Below are 15,621 nucleotides of genomic sequence, written 5' to 3'. Positions count from 1 at the left end.
GTAATTTTGCTTGAGCGAAGTCCTTGACAGCTTCAGGAGCATGCTTATCTCGATTCTTCAAAGTGTTAGTAGTCCAAAAGAAATACTGCGGAGACATGGCCTGTGGAGGAAGGACGGCATTCTGATTGTACGCACAGGTGCTGGTGCGGGCTTGGTTGTGAGGCCGAGGATCGGAAGTGCTCGTGGTAGGTTTGGCTAATGTATCACCGTTACTTTTTTCGTTAAAACTAACAGTTAATAGTAAAAAGTTACAGTCAAGCTAATAAATTGATAAATTTATTCTTTTATTATTTTTTCCCTCCAATCATAAAAAAGAAGAAATTAAAATAAAAAATAGATAAATAAGAAGTAAAAAATACCATTAAATGTTTGGTTTAAAAATCTATAATGATATTTGTTGTCAAAAAAGATTTGACATTTTTTATTTCTTAACTTATTTATTTTATATTTCCCTTCAATCTTTTTTCATTTCCTACTATTTTTTTTATTTTCTTTCCATCTCTTTTGTATTTGGAGAAAATTAAGATTTTGTAGGCCAATATATAGGTTTTTAAAATCATCTCCTCTCTTCCTGAAAAGAGGAGAAAAAGGAAAGGAACAAAGAAAAAAAAAAGTAGTAAAAGGATGAATTTATTAATTTATCAATTTGATTTTGACTTTTTATTATTGACCGTTAATTTTAACGAAAAAAACTAATGCTAATGATAGGTTGCAATTCTATCATTTATTTTATTATTAATTTCCTCTATTACCTGACTTGATGTGGATTAATTATTAGATTCTACTCACTTTTCGTAATTTACATTTATTTCAGGGAGTAGAACAAAAATATCACAATCAAGGCCAATTTGACAGTTATCAAGAAAGAGTTCAAGTAGCAGGCATCTAGGGACATTTTTGGAATATCAAACCGCAACCCTCATCGGTAATCGGCCCGAAGACTGCATTAAAAAGGGGGGCCGAAGTCTTCTTTCGGCTAGAGGGGACTGGGCGGCGGACGCCGCACAGTAGCCATTAGAATAGGAGCAATAGCTTAGCTTTTGATTTCTCATCTTTTAGTTTAGTCTTGCTTTTGACTTTTCCTTGGAGAATCTCTTTTTGGTTGTTTGTCCTACGTAGGTCTGGGGAGATTAAACAACTTTGACTTTTCCATTTTCCATTCTTGCGTAGTTTTCTCTCGTATGCCTGGACAAGTAGAAACCATAGAATCAGTTGCTGCAACTTGCTTTTCTTTCTTCCTTTGACGAATTGAATTTTCCCAATTCTTGGAGACAATGGCCACAATTGTTGCTGCAATTCTGTTTGGGTCTTTTTTATCCGGGATGAACTAAATCTCCTTTTCTAGTCAAGAAACAACGGAGGCCTTGGCTCGCCTAAAATTGTGAGATCGATTTAATTTTATCTTTTTCTTTTATTTATTAGTATTCGCATTTTCCTTATTTGCAGTGCTTGTGATTATTTAATTAATTGATTGTCTTGGATCCAGATAATTAGTTGATTGGGTAATCTATTGTCAATTAGGGCATTAAATCCGTAATTGTTTAATTGCTCTAAAATAGTGACAACTGGCATGATTAGATTTGTGTCAGGGGAATACGCGGGCTAATCTAAAATAACCCTGGTAGTGCGTTATTTGGTTAGAATAGGGCTCCTCTAATACGTAAGGCAGCTGGGGAATTAAATTCTACGGGCGTACCTAGGATTATTTCTTAATTAGAGCAGTGATTAACGGACGTACCTTGATCACCGACACAGTAAGGAGGGGTTGACTGCCATCGCTTGTTTGGCAGTTATAACCTATTTATTAGTAAATAATTGGAATTGCCTTTGCTTATCGATGATCAATTAGGTGAACCATTGCTGAAGTTATTTCTTGGCTAGATCCTTAATTATCACTAATTAGATTTTAGTAATTTGTTATTTAATTTTTAGTAGTTTCTTAGATTTTATTTGAATTGCTTAAATTGTCACCTCTGAGATAAAAACACCCCTTTGTCACTGTGAATTTGAAAAGAAACAATTACTCCCAGTCCCTGTGGATTCGACCCTGTTCACCACTATCTACAGAAATTACTTTTAGTTTGAGCAGGTATTTATTATTGCACAGGCTTCGACAACCTGTCAGCTAACAACCCAAATTATGAGAGGGTTATATATAAGATTTTAAACTATAAAGAGGGGGTTATGTGGTAAATTACAAAATTACCTGGTGTAAAAGATAATTTATCCTAATCTATTTTAACTTCACTACCTAGTGAAATTTTGGCTTCTGTAGTCTAAACAAAACACTTTTTGAATTTAAATTATGCTAATCTCTTATTCGAGGTAAGGCCATTAATCGGTATTGAACTTGAACACTTTGAAAAGAAGACTTAGTATAGATATAGCCATTAAAGAAATTATCAATGTTTTACTTAAAAACTAGTTCTTGAACACTAAGGTGAGATGCAAATACTACTAGAAGTAGGTAGAGGAATGCGAATCGAATTAAGAAGTCTAAAACCATAGCGGTAATACTTAATGTTGGCCCTAACATTACTGGAGGAGGAAGAGGGAGGGAGGAGGGGATGAACCCTTGTGTTTATTGTATCTTTCTGACACGCATACTAGAGAGCATAGAAAGTACGAAGTACCATTTTAAAAGTGCATTTGAAAGCAGCCATTTCTAACCAACGAATCCGGGAGGAAAAATTGTGTAAGAAGAAATGAATACAATAAAAACAGCCTTTATTCTGTAAATCAGTTATCTCATCACTTCTCGAAAAACTCCAAAACAGCTAATTACAGCAGTATACTTTCTTCAAAAAGTCAGGAAATGCTTCAGCCTTCAAATTATGCAAGGACTATTCCTAAAAGGAAGAAAATTTCCTGTTAAAAAACGGGTTTTGTTGCAACTCATCAGACTACTTCATTTAAGTAATTTTGCTTTGATCTTTTTGAGCCTAAGCACAATATCCCTCATGTTGATCCTCCCATGTGGTGAATCAGCTAAACAATCTAGCCCAAGATGAAAGATATCTTCCAGACATTCTTTCTTTCCTTGTAGTTGAACATCGTCTTGTCCAATTAAATTTCTGTCAACAACATCCATTATGGAACTTTCCCGTAGTGACTCCATAATCCACTGCTTCAAGTTCAATTCTTCCCCAAAAGTATCATCAGTTGGTTTCTTCAATGTGAACATTTCAAGCAAGATTATACCAAAACTGTAGACATCACCACTTGGAGATACTATACCCTCTGTTCCATATTCTATAATAGCATGTACATTCATCAAATCAATATTTCCGAGTAATATTGTTTCTTAAGTGCAAACGAAAAATAGACTAGGTAGTCAAGGTAAATTTATTGAAACAAAGCTTACCTGGAGCCATGTAACCAATTGTTGCTAAGGTCTTGGTTTGCACCAAAACTTCCCTTTCACCAAAAAGTTTGGCAATGCTGAAGTCGCAGATGCATGCTGTCATATCTTTGTCGATCAAGATGTTGCTAGGCTTTAAATCACAATGAACAATGGGTGGCATGTGATCATGATGAAGGTATTCTAGAGCTGATGCAACGTCAATTGCAATATGTGTTCTCTGTAGAAAGTTTAGAAAGTAATTGCCTGCATATAACCAGCTCTCGAGGCTCCCCTTTGGCATATACTCCAGCACCAAGGCCTTGATATCCTCATTACTACAACAACTGAGGATTCTAATAATGTTTCGATGTCGTATACTTGCTAATACTTCACATTCAGAATCAAAGGTCCTGATTGCTCCTTCTGATTGCAAGTGGAAAACTTTAACTGCAATATTGGAACCATCAGCAAGTGTTCCTCTATACACAGAACCATAACTTCCGGTCCCAAGTAGATTTTTTGTGCTAAAAGAATCTGTTGCTTTCAGAAGTTCCAGGTAGGAAACTTTTCTCCAGGTATGAGGCAATGAGAAATCAGTCTGTGGTAAGCCTACACTTTGTCTTTGTTTACTCGCCCACAAGTATACGATCACAGCTACAATTAGGATACCAAATACAATAGGAAGCCAAATGTACCTTAGAACCGTTTTTGACCTTGATTTGGAATGTGTTTCTGTTTTGCAAGGTGAGAAATGTAAACGATCTGAACCACACAGAGCAGAGTTTTGCAGAAATGATTGATCAGTGAAGTTAACAAAAGGTCCACCATTTGGAATTTCTCCTTCTAATTTATTCAAAGACACATTCAAAAAGTTTAGGTATTTAAGCTTCTCGAATGACTTTGGTATCCTTCCAGAAAGATTATTATGAGATAGATCCAAATGTTCCAAGCTCATTATGCTTCCAAGAGACTCAGGAATATCTCCTTGAAATCTATTTTGTGCCAATGACAGATAAACAAGTGATTGAGCACTGCTAAGAGTACTTGGAATATCACCTGAAAGTTCATTCCATGATAAGTCTAATTGTGTAATGACCCTCAAGTTCTGAACCTCTGCTGGAAGGTGACCGGTCAAAAAGTTTGAGGACAGATTTAGACCCAAGAGATCTTTAAGTTCCCATAAAGTCATTGGAATGGTTGAGGTCAAATTGTTGGAGTGCAAAAAGAGTCGTCTCAAGGACTTGATTTCACCCAAGCAATGTGGTATTGGACCTTGGAGCATATTGTTGTGAAGATATAAATCACCAAGATTCTTCAGTTGGCAAAGCTCAGGGGGGATGTTTCCTTGCAGTTTATTGTGCTCAAGATATATGCGATCAGCTTGACTTAATTTCCCAAGTGTTGATGGGATAACTCCTGTAAACTCATTGCTATCTAAATTTATGGACTGCAAGCTAGTCAAATTTCCAATTTCACTTGGAATAGGTCCCTTAATTTTGCATAAAAAGCAATTGAACGATTGAAGAGATGCGGAAAAGTTCCCAATTGAACTTGGCAGGAAACCATTGAATTGATTCAGTGATAATTCCGCAGCTTCGAACTCTCTGCACTTTGTTAAAGCAGATATGAAAGTCAATTCTTCAGTCGAAGATTCTCTGGTGAAGTTATTCCCTCCAAGATAAAGTCTCCTCAAGAATTTCAAGTCACCTACTGTGTTTGGTATTGGGCCAGTCAAAGAGTTTTCAATCATGGCTAGCAAGGTAAGCTTAGTAACATTGGATATAGAACTTGGGAGCATCCCTGTGAATTTATTCGTAGATAGATAAATTCGCTCAATATTTGGAAGTGTTGTCCACATGCTTGTAGGCAGAGGGCCAGAGAAGTGGTTATTGTCCAGGACCAACAATGTCAATGACGACATGTTGAAGAATCCAGGTTGGACGTGACCTGCAAGATTATTGTAACCAAGTGCAAGTCGTTGGAGAATGGCATTGTTACCTATCTCAACAGGTATTTCACCTGTTCCAAATGACTGCTTGCATTAGTTTTTGAAATCTGAAGATAGACAAAAGTGCTTAGCTTGGAAAAAAAAAAATGCTTTAAACGGTTGGACGTTTGAAGATGTCTCGATACAAAATGCTTATAGAAAAAAAGTATGTACCAGCTACAAGTTCTATGATTTGTTCTGAAGTTCTAGGACCAGCATATAAATGTACAATTTCAAGTATTATTTCTCTATGCACACCAGTGACAAAGGTTTTAGATAATCAAGGTGGCAGGTTAAGTCAAGGCTGAGTAAGATTTTTAGGCTTTACATACTGATGCAAGTACTACGCCAGGATACTTATAAAGTACTTGAAATAGATTGCTCTGACCAATCATGATCATGAACTTTCACTACTGCTTAAAGGTTTTGCACTCTGCGTGGATAGAGCTCTAACATAATTACTCTTTCTGGATTAGTATACACTTAATATCATGCAATGTATGCGCACGAGGACGTGTACTATAAATTGAAAGACAGGGTATGCAATTCGATATTCTCTGCTATACATATCTCAAGCACTATACACATACAGAGGAAAATTGAAATCCAAATCAAGCATTGACCAGATGGGAGGAGTTAGTCACAGAAATTCCAAATCAAGCATTGGTCACAGAAATTCCATACCTGTCAGCTTGTTGTCATCTAGATCAAGTCCTTTTAGTGAAGTTAGGTTCCCAACCCTTCTCGATATGCCTCCTGTGAAGTTGTTTTCTGACAATCTGACCATCACAAGATTCTTGGATTCCCATATGAAGGATGGAATTGAGCCATTGAAGTGATTGGTAAAAAGATATAGCTCCTCAAGTGCGGGAAGATTGTAAGACATGTCTACAGGAAAGCTTCCTGAGAGGCTGTTGTTAGAAAAATCAATCATTCTCAGTGAGGATATATTGAAAATAGATGATGGTATTCTTCCAGTTAGTGAGCTACTTTGCATGTCCAGTTGCTCCAAATGCGTAAGATTTCCAATCTCCAACGGAATTCCACCTATATTGCAACAGAAAAGATATGTTTCTATTTGAAAAGTTATATTTCAAGAGTCAATAATATGAATTTGCTCGACAACATACAATGGTAACATTATTAGGTACCCACCTATATCAAAATGTCTAACATAGCATAATTGACGACTAGTGATCGAGCCTCAATACAGCATGTGTACAAATTGTATATGTTGATAAAATGTAGTAATTCAAGAATCCAACTTTTTTAATCAAGAAAATGAACCCGTTATAGAAGTAGCATGATGGTGACAACGAACTATAGACAAGTTGGTAAGGCACTTTATCTCTAACCATTGGGTCTCGTGTGCGTCCCACTTTTTTCTATTTTTTTATTTGGTATCCCCACAAATCATAAGTCACTAACAGTTTTTTTTTTTTTTTGGGATAAGGTAAAGTTTGGGTGGGTTTAATTCTAATTACCACCAGTTTGGGTGGGTTTAACTCTAATTACTGCCACAGGACATCGCAACCTCTCGAGACTAAGATTTTTTTAAAGGTAGAACATGCCTCTGAGATCATAAGTTGTTAATAGGATTTTTTTTTTTTTTGGATAAAGTAAAGTTTAGGTAGGTTTAGTTTCGATCACTATCACAGGACAAGACATACTCTTGAGACTAGGGTTTTTTTTTTTTCCTTGGATAAAGTAAAGATTGTGTGAGTTCAATTCGGATCACTATTATATGGCAGATTGCCCATAAGGGCCATAACCCACTAACACATCTATTATATCGATATTAGAATTTGAATATATAACTTTTTTATGAGAAAGTAGTTCGTCCTTACCTTGTTTGGATTGTATTTTCTAGGATTTTTTGTAGAAAAATTACTATAACGATTGATGTATGTGAGGAAAAAAGGTAATAACGATTGAGTCCATACCTCTAAAATTGTTTCCCCCAAGATGTAAATCCTTGAGCTTGGTCAAGTATCCAAGTGTTCGAGGTATGCTTCCATCAAATTGATTGTAGGACAGTGATAAAAGCTCAAGGTTCCTGCATCTGTATATGAATGCTGGAATTGTACCTTCAATAAAATTTGACGACAGTTGAAGCCCTTTGAGTTTGGAGTTACCATTGCAGATATCCGATGGAAGATGGCCTGATAAACTATTACCAGAGAGATCAACTTCTTCCAAGAAAGACATGTTGAAAAGGCTAGAAGGTAAGGATCCAGTAAGAAGGTTATGTCCTAGTGTTAATGTCCTCAAATTCGAAAGATTACCAATCCCTTGTGGAATATTTCCCTCCAAAAGATTATACTCCAGATTTAATGTCTCCAACTTTGAGATATTGCTCAAAGAAACTGGGATCACACCTGCGAAACTATTGTTGTTGAGAAGTAGAAGCTGGAGTCCTGGCAAGGCTCCAAGCCATGATGGGATCTTTCCAGATATATTGTTGTATCCCAAATTCAGATCCTCTAGAGCATGCAAGTTAGCCAATTCAGTTGGGATGAATCCAGTAAAGTTGTTGTAGCTGAGATCTAATGAAGTTAAGAATGAGAGGTCTCCCAACTGGGGACCTATAGATCCTCCAATGCTGGAGTCAGAAAGATTCAAGACGGTGACTCTCTGGTTATTGACATGATTACAAGCGACTCCAAACCAATTGCAGACAGAGTTATTTGAATTCCAACTGGCCAAGACTCCGAAAGGGTCGGAAGATATCAAGGTTTTGAAGCCAAGAAGAGCAGATACATCGGTACTGAGGTTATGAGCTGGAGTAGTAGCTAGAATAAGTGTTACAGAGTTTGCCATGAACAGAGCAGCAAAGAAGAAACATCTGTTTCCCATGATTTTACTAGGTGGAAAATGGCACAGGCTTCCAATAGATGCTTACCTAGAGATATATACTAGGGACATTCAACCAATTGATTGCACGGATATTTAAAAGGCTAACAAATTATGAGTGATGATAAGTTACTTATTCGAACTTTGAGTGAGAAAGGAAGAGCTGTAATCATGCATGCGGATGAGGGCGCCCATCGTTTTCGTTCTACTTTAAGTTTAGACTTTTATCAAGCAGTAATCATGCATGGCGTGTATGACAGAAGCAGTGGTCAATAATAGACATCCTTATGAACCTTATCTAAAAAATTCGTTCATAAGTTTTTTTGGGAATTTGGGACAAGTACATGCCCAGTTGCTATATTTGTTCCATTATTTGATGTGCTATCATATTATACAATTGTATTTGTACAAAAAGTAGTGTACATAATAAAATGCTTTGTATAATTTCAGTACAATAATATAACATAATTGTACCGCTAATGTTATATTCCTTTCATCTCATATTTTTGATCGTTTTTGAGAATCCAACTTTTTTAAAATAATATTTTAATTATGATATTTGTACTTCTTTTTTTAATTTTGTCTCCTAAATTTTAAATTTCAATGTAAGATACGTATGAATAAAAGTAGGGACAATATTGAAAATAGAGAGTAAAGATAGTTTTGAATTTTGTAACATTACAAATGTTTTGAAATATTTCAAAATAAAAAATATAATACTTTTAATAGGACAGAGAAGAGAGTAACGGATATAATAATCAGACTGAACAAATTGGTTTTTTCCCAAGTCCAACTTTGTTAGTGATAAGAGTTCTTCTACTATTTTAAGTGCCTTCAAACATTTTGCAAGTTTTGTTGCTATCAAAATATGTTACGACTGTATTCACAATGCCACAAGCAATCAAAAGTTTGTTATGGCATTTTTCAAACTAGTTATACTGATAATGATAATGATAATGATTGATGAATTTTTACCAGGCAACTACGAAAAGTGTGTACTCTACCTCTTCGTCAAGGGCTTTCTTATCCTCTTCATTCATTGACTCGTCAATTTTACTTCCTTTGCCTCTTTGCAAATACTACCAAATATCAGTTTTTGTCAAAGGGAACATTACATAAACCCACTAAAATCATTGACGGCTCATATGGTCGTCAATGTCATTCCGTAGTGGAAACCAAAGGAGTGGTCAATATAGAGTATTTCCATTCTAATCCGATATATAAACAAATTATCTAAAGTAAAAACTAACTAACTAGTTCTCGTAACTGAAACTATCATTTGTGGTTCAGAACAGTTTCTTTTTCTTTTTAAATAGCGCAATCTTGGACTTCTCTTTAGCGTGTACTGTGTGTAGAGTATGGGCAAAAATGAAGTTGAATGGTTTATATTTTCCTTCATCTTGTACAGTAATGTTCTTAGAATATTTCTACGGGTGGTAGCGCAGGAGATGTTATCCAAACAAACTAATCTAATAAAAAAAAAATTTTTTTTGAGGCAACTAGTCTAACAATTCAACTTAAGCAGATAGTAGGGTATGCACCAATAAATCATTCATGAGCAAATTCCTGTCCTTCATTGTCCAAAGCAGAGTAAATTATTCATGAGGCATTGACTATTCGACAATACTAAAGTTAAGAGATATAGAGCTTAAAAAAAAGTTGTACACCTTAAGTTGTAACGTATTTTGTACCATATACAATCGAAAAATATCTTAATAGTTAACGAAAAAGTTGAACAAAATATTGATTACAGAAAAAAGTGGAACAAAAATGTCAACACCCATAGTTTTCAATAAAAATTCCCACCAACACAATACAATGTAAAGAGGGGACCTGACGAAGCAACAAGCAAGAGGGAAACAGCACAATCTGAGAATGTCCACCACATTTGTGCTTGTATTTGAATGCCACTAAAGACCCAAAATGAATTATTTGTTCTTCTTTTTGGGTGTGAAGTGATTTCAAACTAAAACGCCCAATAAGCATTAGATTCAGTTGCACTGAAAACCCTAATTTCTCCTTCTGCATTTTTTTTCTGTGTGGTTGTGTACAGTAGTAATGTATTTGAGGGTTTTCCTGCTCGAATTGCGTTCATTCTTGCATACTAAATTGTTACGTTGGCTTGTTTTCTCAAAAAAATTTTAAACTGTAATCTTAAAAAATTTCTCAAAAAATTTAAACTGTATATTTCAAAATATTAAAAATTTACATACTACAAAAATTTTTCCTACAATTTCGACAGTAAGTTACAATAAAGTTTTAGACAAACACCCAAAAAACTCATTTGCTAAACAGTTTTACAATGTCAACTAGGGTTTAGTTGAAAAGATTGCTCATCTCTGAAGGGGTTGTTAGGGAACATATAGAAATGCCTAGGACCTTTAACTATTTTTTTATATTTTTTGAATAATAGTTTTTTTTAATTCCCCCTCTCCCCCCCGCCCCCCTCTCACATGGAGTGCATTACATTTTCCATTGTAAAGTGTCACATGGTCTCAAGGACATAAGAAATTTTCAAAATGTAAGGGGAAAATATATGAGTATCTAGAAGTTAGACTCCTCAGCCCCCACCCACCCCGCCACCCCCCCCCCCCCAGTTCCATCCTTAATTGTTAGGCTTGATAAGCCACAATTTTAGTATTTTAGGAAAAAGCTTTTAATTGCTAAAGAGGCAAGGCTAATACCCCCTTATATATATATATATATATACACACACAGACACTATGAAGCTTGTACTTGGCTCAAAGTTATATTAAAATTTTACGTATAGTTCAAGTTCGGTCCAATCTCATAAATAATATACAATTTTTGATATTATATATTAATTATAAAAATATGTATAAAAATAATTTGTATACATTTTAATATAAAATAGTTTGAATTATGCACATTATTATATGTACAATGAATATATCTATATAGAAATTATTTAGGTCGGGCTTTAATCTGGCCAAACCTAGTGAGAACCTAGGCTTGTCTTCACAATTTCGAACCAAACAGGTCGAAGTTGATCCAATCCAACTTCATTAACAATCCTATTTATATAAATAACAAGTCTTCCCTTAAACTACATAGGTATCAAACCCTTTTAGACAATGACTATTGCTTCCTTATTTTTGTTTGTTTGTCATGTGAACATAGCAATCAAATGCTAACACTATTTTAACCAAAAAAAAGAAAAATATGCACGTACCCTACCATCGATTTATTAAAAAAAAAAAAAAACAAAAGTAGAAACTTATGGCTGCAAAACGGAGAACCTCTGACGAAGACGTGGGCGGCCACAGGCTTCTTCTTTCTTGTGCCACTAGTAGCTAAGTCTGCTGTTTGATTTGAAAAGAATGAAGAAAAAGTGGCCAAGTCCAGTAGTCTACCGTGGCTCAGCCTAATTTTTTGTTAAAAGTCAAGACCTATGACGTTTAATCATCATCAAACCAAATAAGGGGGGAAAAAGGATAATTTTTTATATACTATTAATATATAATCTTTTATATATTAGTAGATTTAAATTATGTTACATAAGGTGAATTTAAATTTAAAATTTGAATCATATATATATGTAGTATATATTCAAATTTGTTAGTGTAAAAAAATTACTGTTTTATCAACATATAGGCAGTTAATCCACACAAAAAAAAAAAAAAGACCCTTTATGGTCTAAAAGCAGACAAAGGAAATGGGACCTTCGAGTTGTTATTGCATACCACACATTATTTGGTAAACCATGCAGCAGTAGGCTAAAGACGTTTGTTGAAAGTTCAAAGCATATGATTTAGTAGGATAAACCTTTCATTGTCCAAGAATTGGGTTAAATCATAGTAGTAGTAGGCAATAAATTTCTAATCAATTCAATTTCCCTTTTATTTTTTGAAGGCACTGAGGAACTTTGAAAGAGATTAGAAGTATGCCTGTGCTTTTGTCAACTCTATAAGTTTATTATATTTGTTAAATTATTTGGTATATAATCATATTATGTTGTTCTATTTGTTGAAAAATTAGTGTATATGAATAATAACAACGTAATCTACATATATTGTGTATAATAATAATATAATGTGAATGAAAACTATATACTAAAACAAGTATAACAATCGCATTAAACCGCATACTATAACAGAACTGTACCTCTCCAAGTCCCTTGAGAGGGATGAGTATCGGATTTCTTTATTTTTTTTTTTTAAGGGTAGAAATGAATGTCGAACTGGGAGGGTAGGATTTGGGTTCACTTAGGGCCAAAACCTATCGCTAGGAACAGATATGGAACGCTATGAAGTATGAACAACCACAGTGATCCACTTTAGAAAAGGAAAAATTCGCAAATGAATACTCATAAGCATATTTTTTTACTTTCGAAGTGACTAATCATTACAATGCCAATGGATAACTGAGATACAGTATTGCTATACTAGAACTGAGTATGTCGAAAGCAGCAACTTCGCCTTCCATGTTCATTGAAAACTTAATGCATTTCAACATTGCAAAGAAAACTTTGTCTATTTGACGTAATTCTTGTAACATTTGGTTTAAACTCGCATAAATTTGATGTAATCATAAAGTTTTATCAACTCGTACAAATAAGTTGAAGAAAAATTTATGATTACACCAAAGTAGCACAAGTTTAAATTAAATGTGTAAAAATTTACATTAAACGGGTTGAATTGGATAGATCTCAACTGGAGAGACCTTGTTTCTGTTGGACTCCCATTTAATTCTGTGGGTCAACTGCCTTCAGCACATGTAGCTTAGACCCATCTGAAACATCTACGTCCTGTGACTTGTACTTGTATCTCATGGCAAAGAACAAGTAAATGAGAAAATTGATTAAGCATAATATTGAGAGTAACCAATAGAAGAGGTTCAAATGCTTTTTCTTAAGATTGTTTCCATGCCAACCAACCTCCACTTCTTGTGATTCCCTTTGTTGCACGGTTTACTATCGTGACAACTATGGTGCTCAAGTAATAACCCAAGGCCATTGAGGTCCACACGAAGCAGGAAGAAAGGGCTTTAACTTTTTTTTTTTTTTTTGGTGTTTGGGAATAGAAGAATTCAAGAAGTCCAACGTACGTAAACATGTCAGCTATCCCAAATATAAAGTATTGAAAAGATAACCAAAAGACATTGATGGGCAATGGCTGGAGTGCTGGGATTGCATCAAGCATGTTGTGAGATCGGCCAATGTTTTGTCGCTTAACTTCCACCAGTGCAGCAACTGCCATTGACACGGCACCAAGAACCAGGCCGATGCCTACTCGTTGCAAGTTATGCCGGTTGGGAGACCATTGAATCTCCTGATAAATGGAAGTATTAATTGATCATAGAAGGGTAAAAGGATGATCAGGAAACTGACTGGGATGATGGGAAGAGAAGCTGGTGGTACTTGAAAATGGTTGTGTCCATGGTGGCACCTTGCTCGACACAAAAGGTTTGGAGTTGGGCAAGGCAAAGGGTCATAATGATGGTACTAACAAAAGATTGGAAGCATCTTCAGAAGAATCTTTGCATTTTCTACGTGAGTGACTCGGCAAAGCTTCCAAGGGTTTGGTTTTTCAGATTCTATTGTGAATTTCTGGATGGCTGCTTTGTCCAAGAACCTGGAGAAGTAGGCCAAAATGGTGTTACGAAGCAATCAATGGAAATACTGTTGCATTGCTTAAAACTGATTATAGCTAGATTTTGCATTAAGATCAAAAAATTACTTGAAATCAGCAATGTGAGGGAGAAATTCTGCTTGCATTGCTGCTTCATTGTCTAAACTCATTTTATACAACGTAGATGAGTCCTCAGGGAGTTCAAGCTTTCTATTATGGAATGCTGCTACGTACGCCTATAAAACAACAAAAGGTATTCAGACACAAATTAACCTTTCAACATCTACAGCACAGGCAAATCAACTTCTTGAATGAAGGAAAGTTAGCTTTTAGATGAACCTGAATAACTTCAGTGATGGCACTATTCCCTGTCACAGCATGCGTACGATAGTCGGGGGGACTTGCATACGATCTGATCCACTTCGCCTTGAGGATATCACAACCAAAGTTGGGGGGACAGAAGTTCATATCCATCAAGTGGACTCGCATGATTGGCTAGGGGGCAGCCAAGAAGGGTGATCCTGTCGATTTGAAGAAGTCCTTCACACCTCCTAGTGATTGGAGAATTGGGGAAGCTCCTGGGCATTTACAAGCTGGATACACTGGTACTCGCAAGATCAGAAAGCAATCCATGCTTACTTCTTCATTCCAAGCCAAGCATGGATTGATCTTGTACTTGTTTTTTTCCAACATCATTCCAAGAGCAAGTGGAACTAATGAGGCTCGCATGAGTGATATTTGCTTCTTGGATAAGATGATCACTAGGGTGGAACCGGGGAAGATTATTTTGTTGGAAGCATTGTTATTAGCCACATGTACATGGTGGTTAGGAGCAGAGATCCACATCATGCTTTCCCATATGCCTGATTTCTCACTTTAGCTTTTGAGAAGGCTGGAGTGGATTTGACCAACCTCACCCTTCCTCCTATTCCTTCCTAAAATGCTTTGGATATGCCTATATGCCAGAGATTGGAAATCTCATTCAATTTTGGAAGGAACTTGGTGCAAGGCGAGGGGCCAAGTGGAGTACCACAAGGAGGAGAAGGGCAGCCCTCTCAACAAGAAGCTGAACAAGGTGCAAGAGCTTCCCCTTCTCAACCCAATTCCGGCTCAAGCCTCATCTTCCCAACCACCTCCACGGCCAGTAGATAATCAGCCTCCATGGAAGAAGATTTTGGACAAATTGATGTGCATTGAGGCTAAAGTGAAGAAGGGTAAGAAGGAGAACAAAAGGAGTGCCGAGCACCTGCAAAGAATGGCAGCTCATCTTGGCATTGAGGCGCTGCCTACTCCACCATCTTCACTCGGGCAACAGGACGTAATATGGAAAGTGCCATTGTGTGTTTGCGTGAGAGAGAGTACGTATTTTATGTGTGAACATGTGTGTCTAAGAAAAGAATATATATATATATATATATATATATTATGTGTTTGAAGGAGGGGTTATGTTTTAAAGCATATGTCGTTAAAGAAAATAATTGTGCTTATTTATCCGAGAGAGGGAAAGAGAGGGAGAGAGACTAGGTGTAAAAGTGCAGGTGAGTGAGAGGGACTATGTGTATATGTATGAAAACATGTAAAAGTTTGACATAATTTTTGTGATCGAAGATTATTGCACTAGTTCAATAATTCACCAACCAAGTGATACAACTTTCACATTAAAATATTATATACAAATTAAGTAGGTTATAATATATTGAAATGTAAACAAATTATGCCATGAAACAAGCTTAATAGGAAAAGGATTTCGTGCATTAAGTTTAATTGCTTAATGGAGTTATCAAACTCTCCCTCAGGCTCATGAGAGTAATTAGTGGTTAGAGAATTTTTTTTCTTTTTTTCTTTTT

At 35.8% G+C, this 15,621-nt stretch overlaps 1 protein-coding gene and 1 pseudogene across 1 annotated transcript; both read right to left on the bottom strand.

The window, feature by feature from the left end:
* Positions 1-2,710: 2,710 nt before the first annotated feature.
* LOC113731119 (uncharacterized) lies at positions 2,711-8,308 on the bottom strand. Its single transcript, XM_027256203.2, has 4 exons — positions 7,274-8,308; positions 6,015-6,377; positions 3,365-5,362; positions 2,711-3,252 (listed from the first exon to the last, which is right to left on the bottom strand). Exons 1-4 carry the CDS (start codon positions 8,184-8,186, stop codon positions 2,909-2,911), a joined length of 3,618 nt encoding a protein of 1,205 aa, XP_027112004.1. The 5' UTR covers positions 8,187-8,308; the 3' UTR covers positions 2,711-2,908.
* A 4,187-nt stretch (positions 8,309-12,495) lies between these two features.
* Positions 12,496-15,419, bottom strand: LOC113728630 (protein NRT1/ PTR FAMILY 4.5-like; annotated as a pseudogene).
* Between the last annotated feature and the right edge of the window lie 202 nt (positions 15,420-15,621).

This window comes from Coffea arabica, chromosome 2e, assembly GCF_036785885.1.
Source record: "Coffea arabica cultivar ET-39 chromosome 2e, Coffea Arabica ET-39 HiFi, whole genome shotgun sequence".
NCBI lineage: Eukaryota > Viridiplantae > Streptophyta > Magnoliopsida > Gentianales > Rubiaceae > Coffea > Coffea arabica.
Note: the sequence above shows the minus strand (reverse complement) of the source record. Positions and strands in the feature narration are given on the sequence as shown.

Excerpts from the sequence above, each read along its gene's own strand:
- LOC113731119 (XM_027256203.2), bottom strand. The coding sequence starts at position 8,186 with ATGGGAAACAGATGTTTCTTCTTTGCTGCTCTGTTCATGGCAAACTCT. Across the intron at positions 5,363-6,014 it reads AGATGACAACAAGCTGACAG|GTGAAATACCTGTTGAGATA; the intron begins GTATGGAATTTC and ends CATTTGGAACAG. Across the intron at positions 3,253-3,364 it reads AATTGGTTACATGGCTCCAG|AATATGGAACAGAGGGTATA; the intron begins GTAAGCTTTGTT and ends ATGCTATTATAG.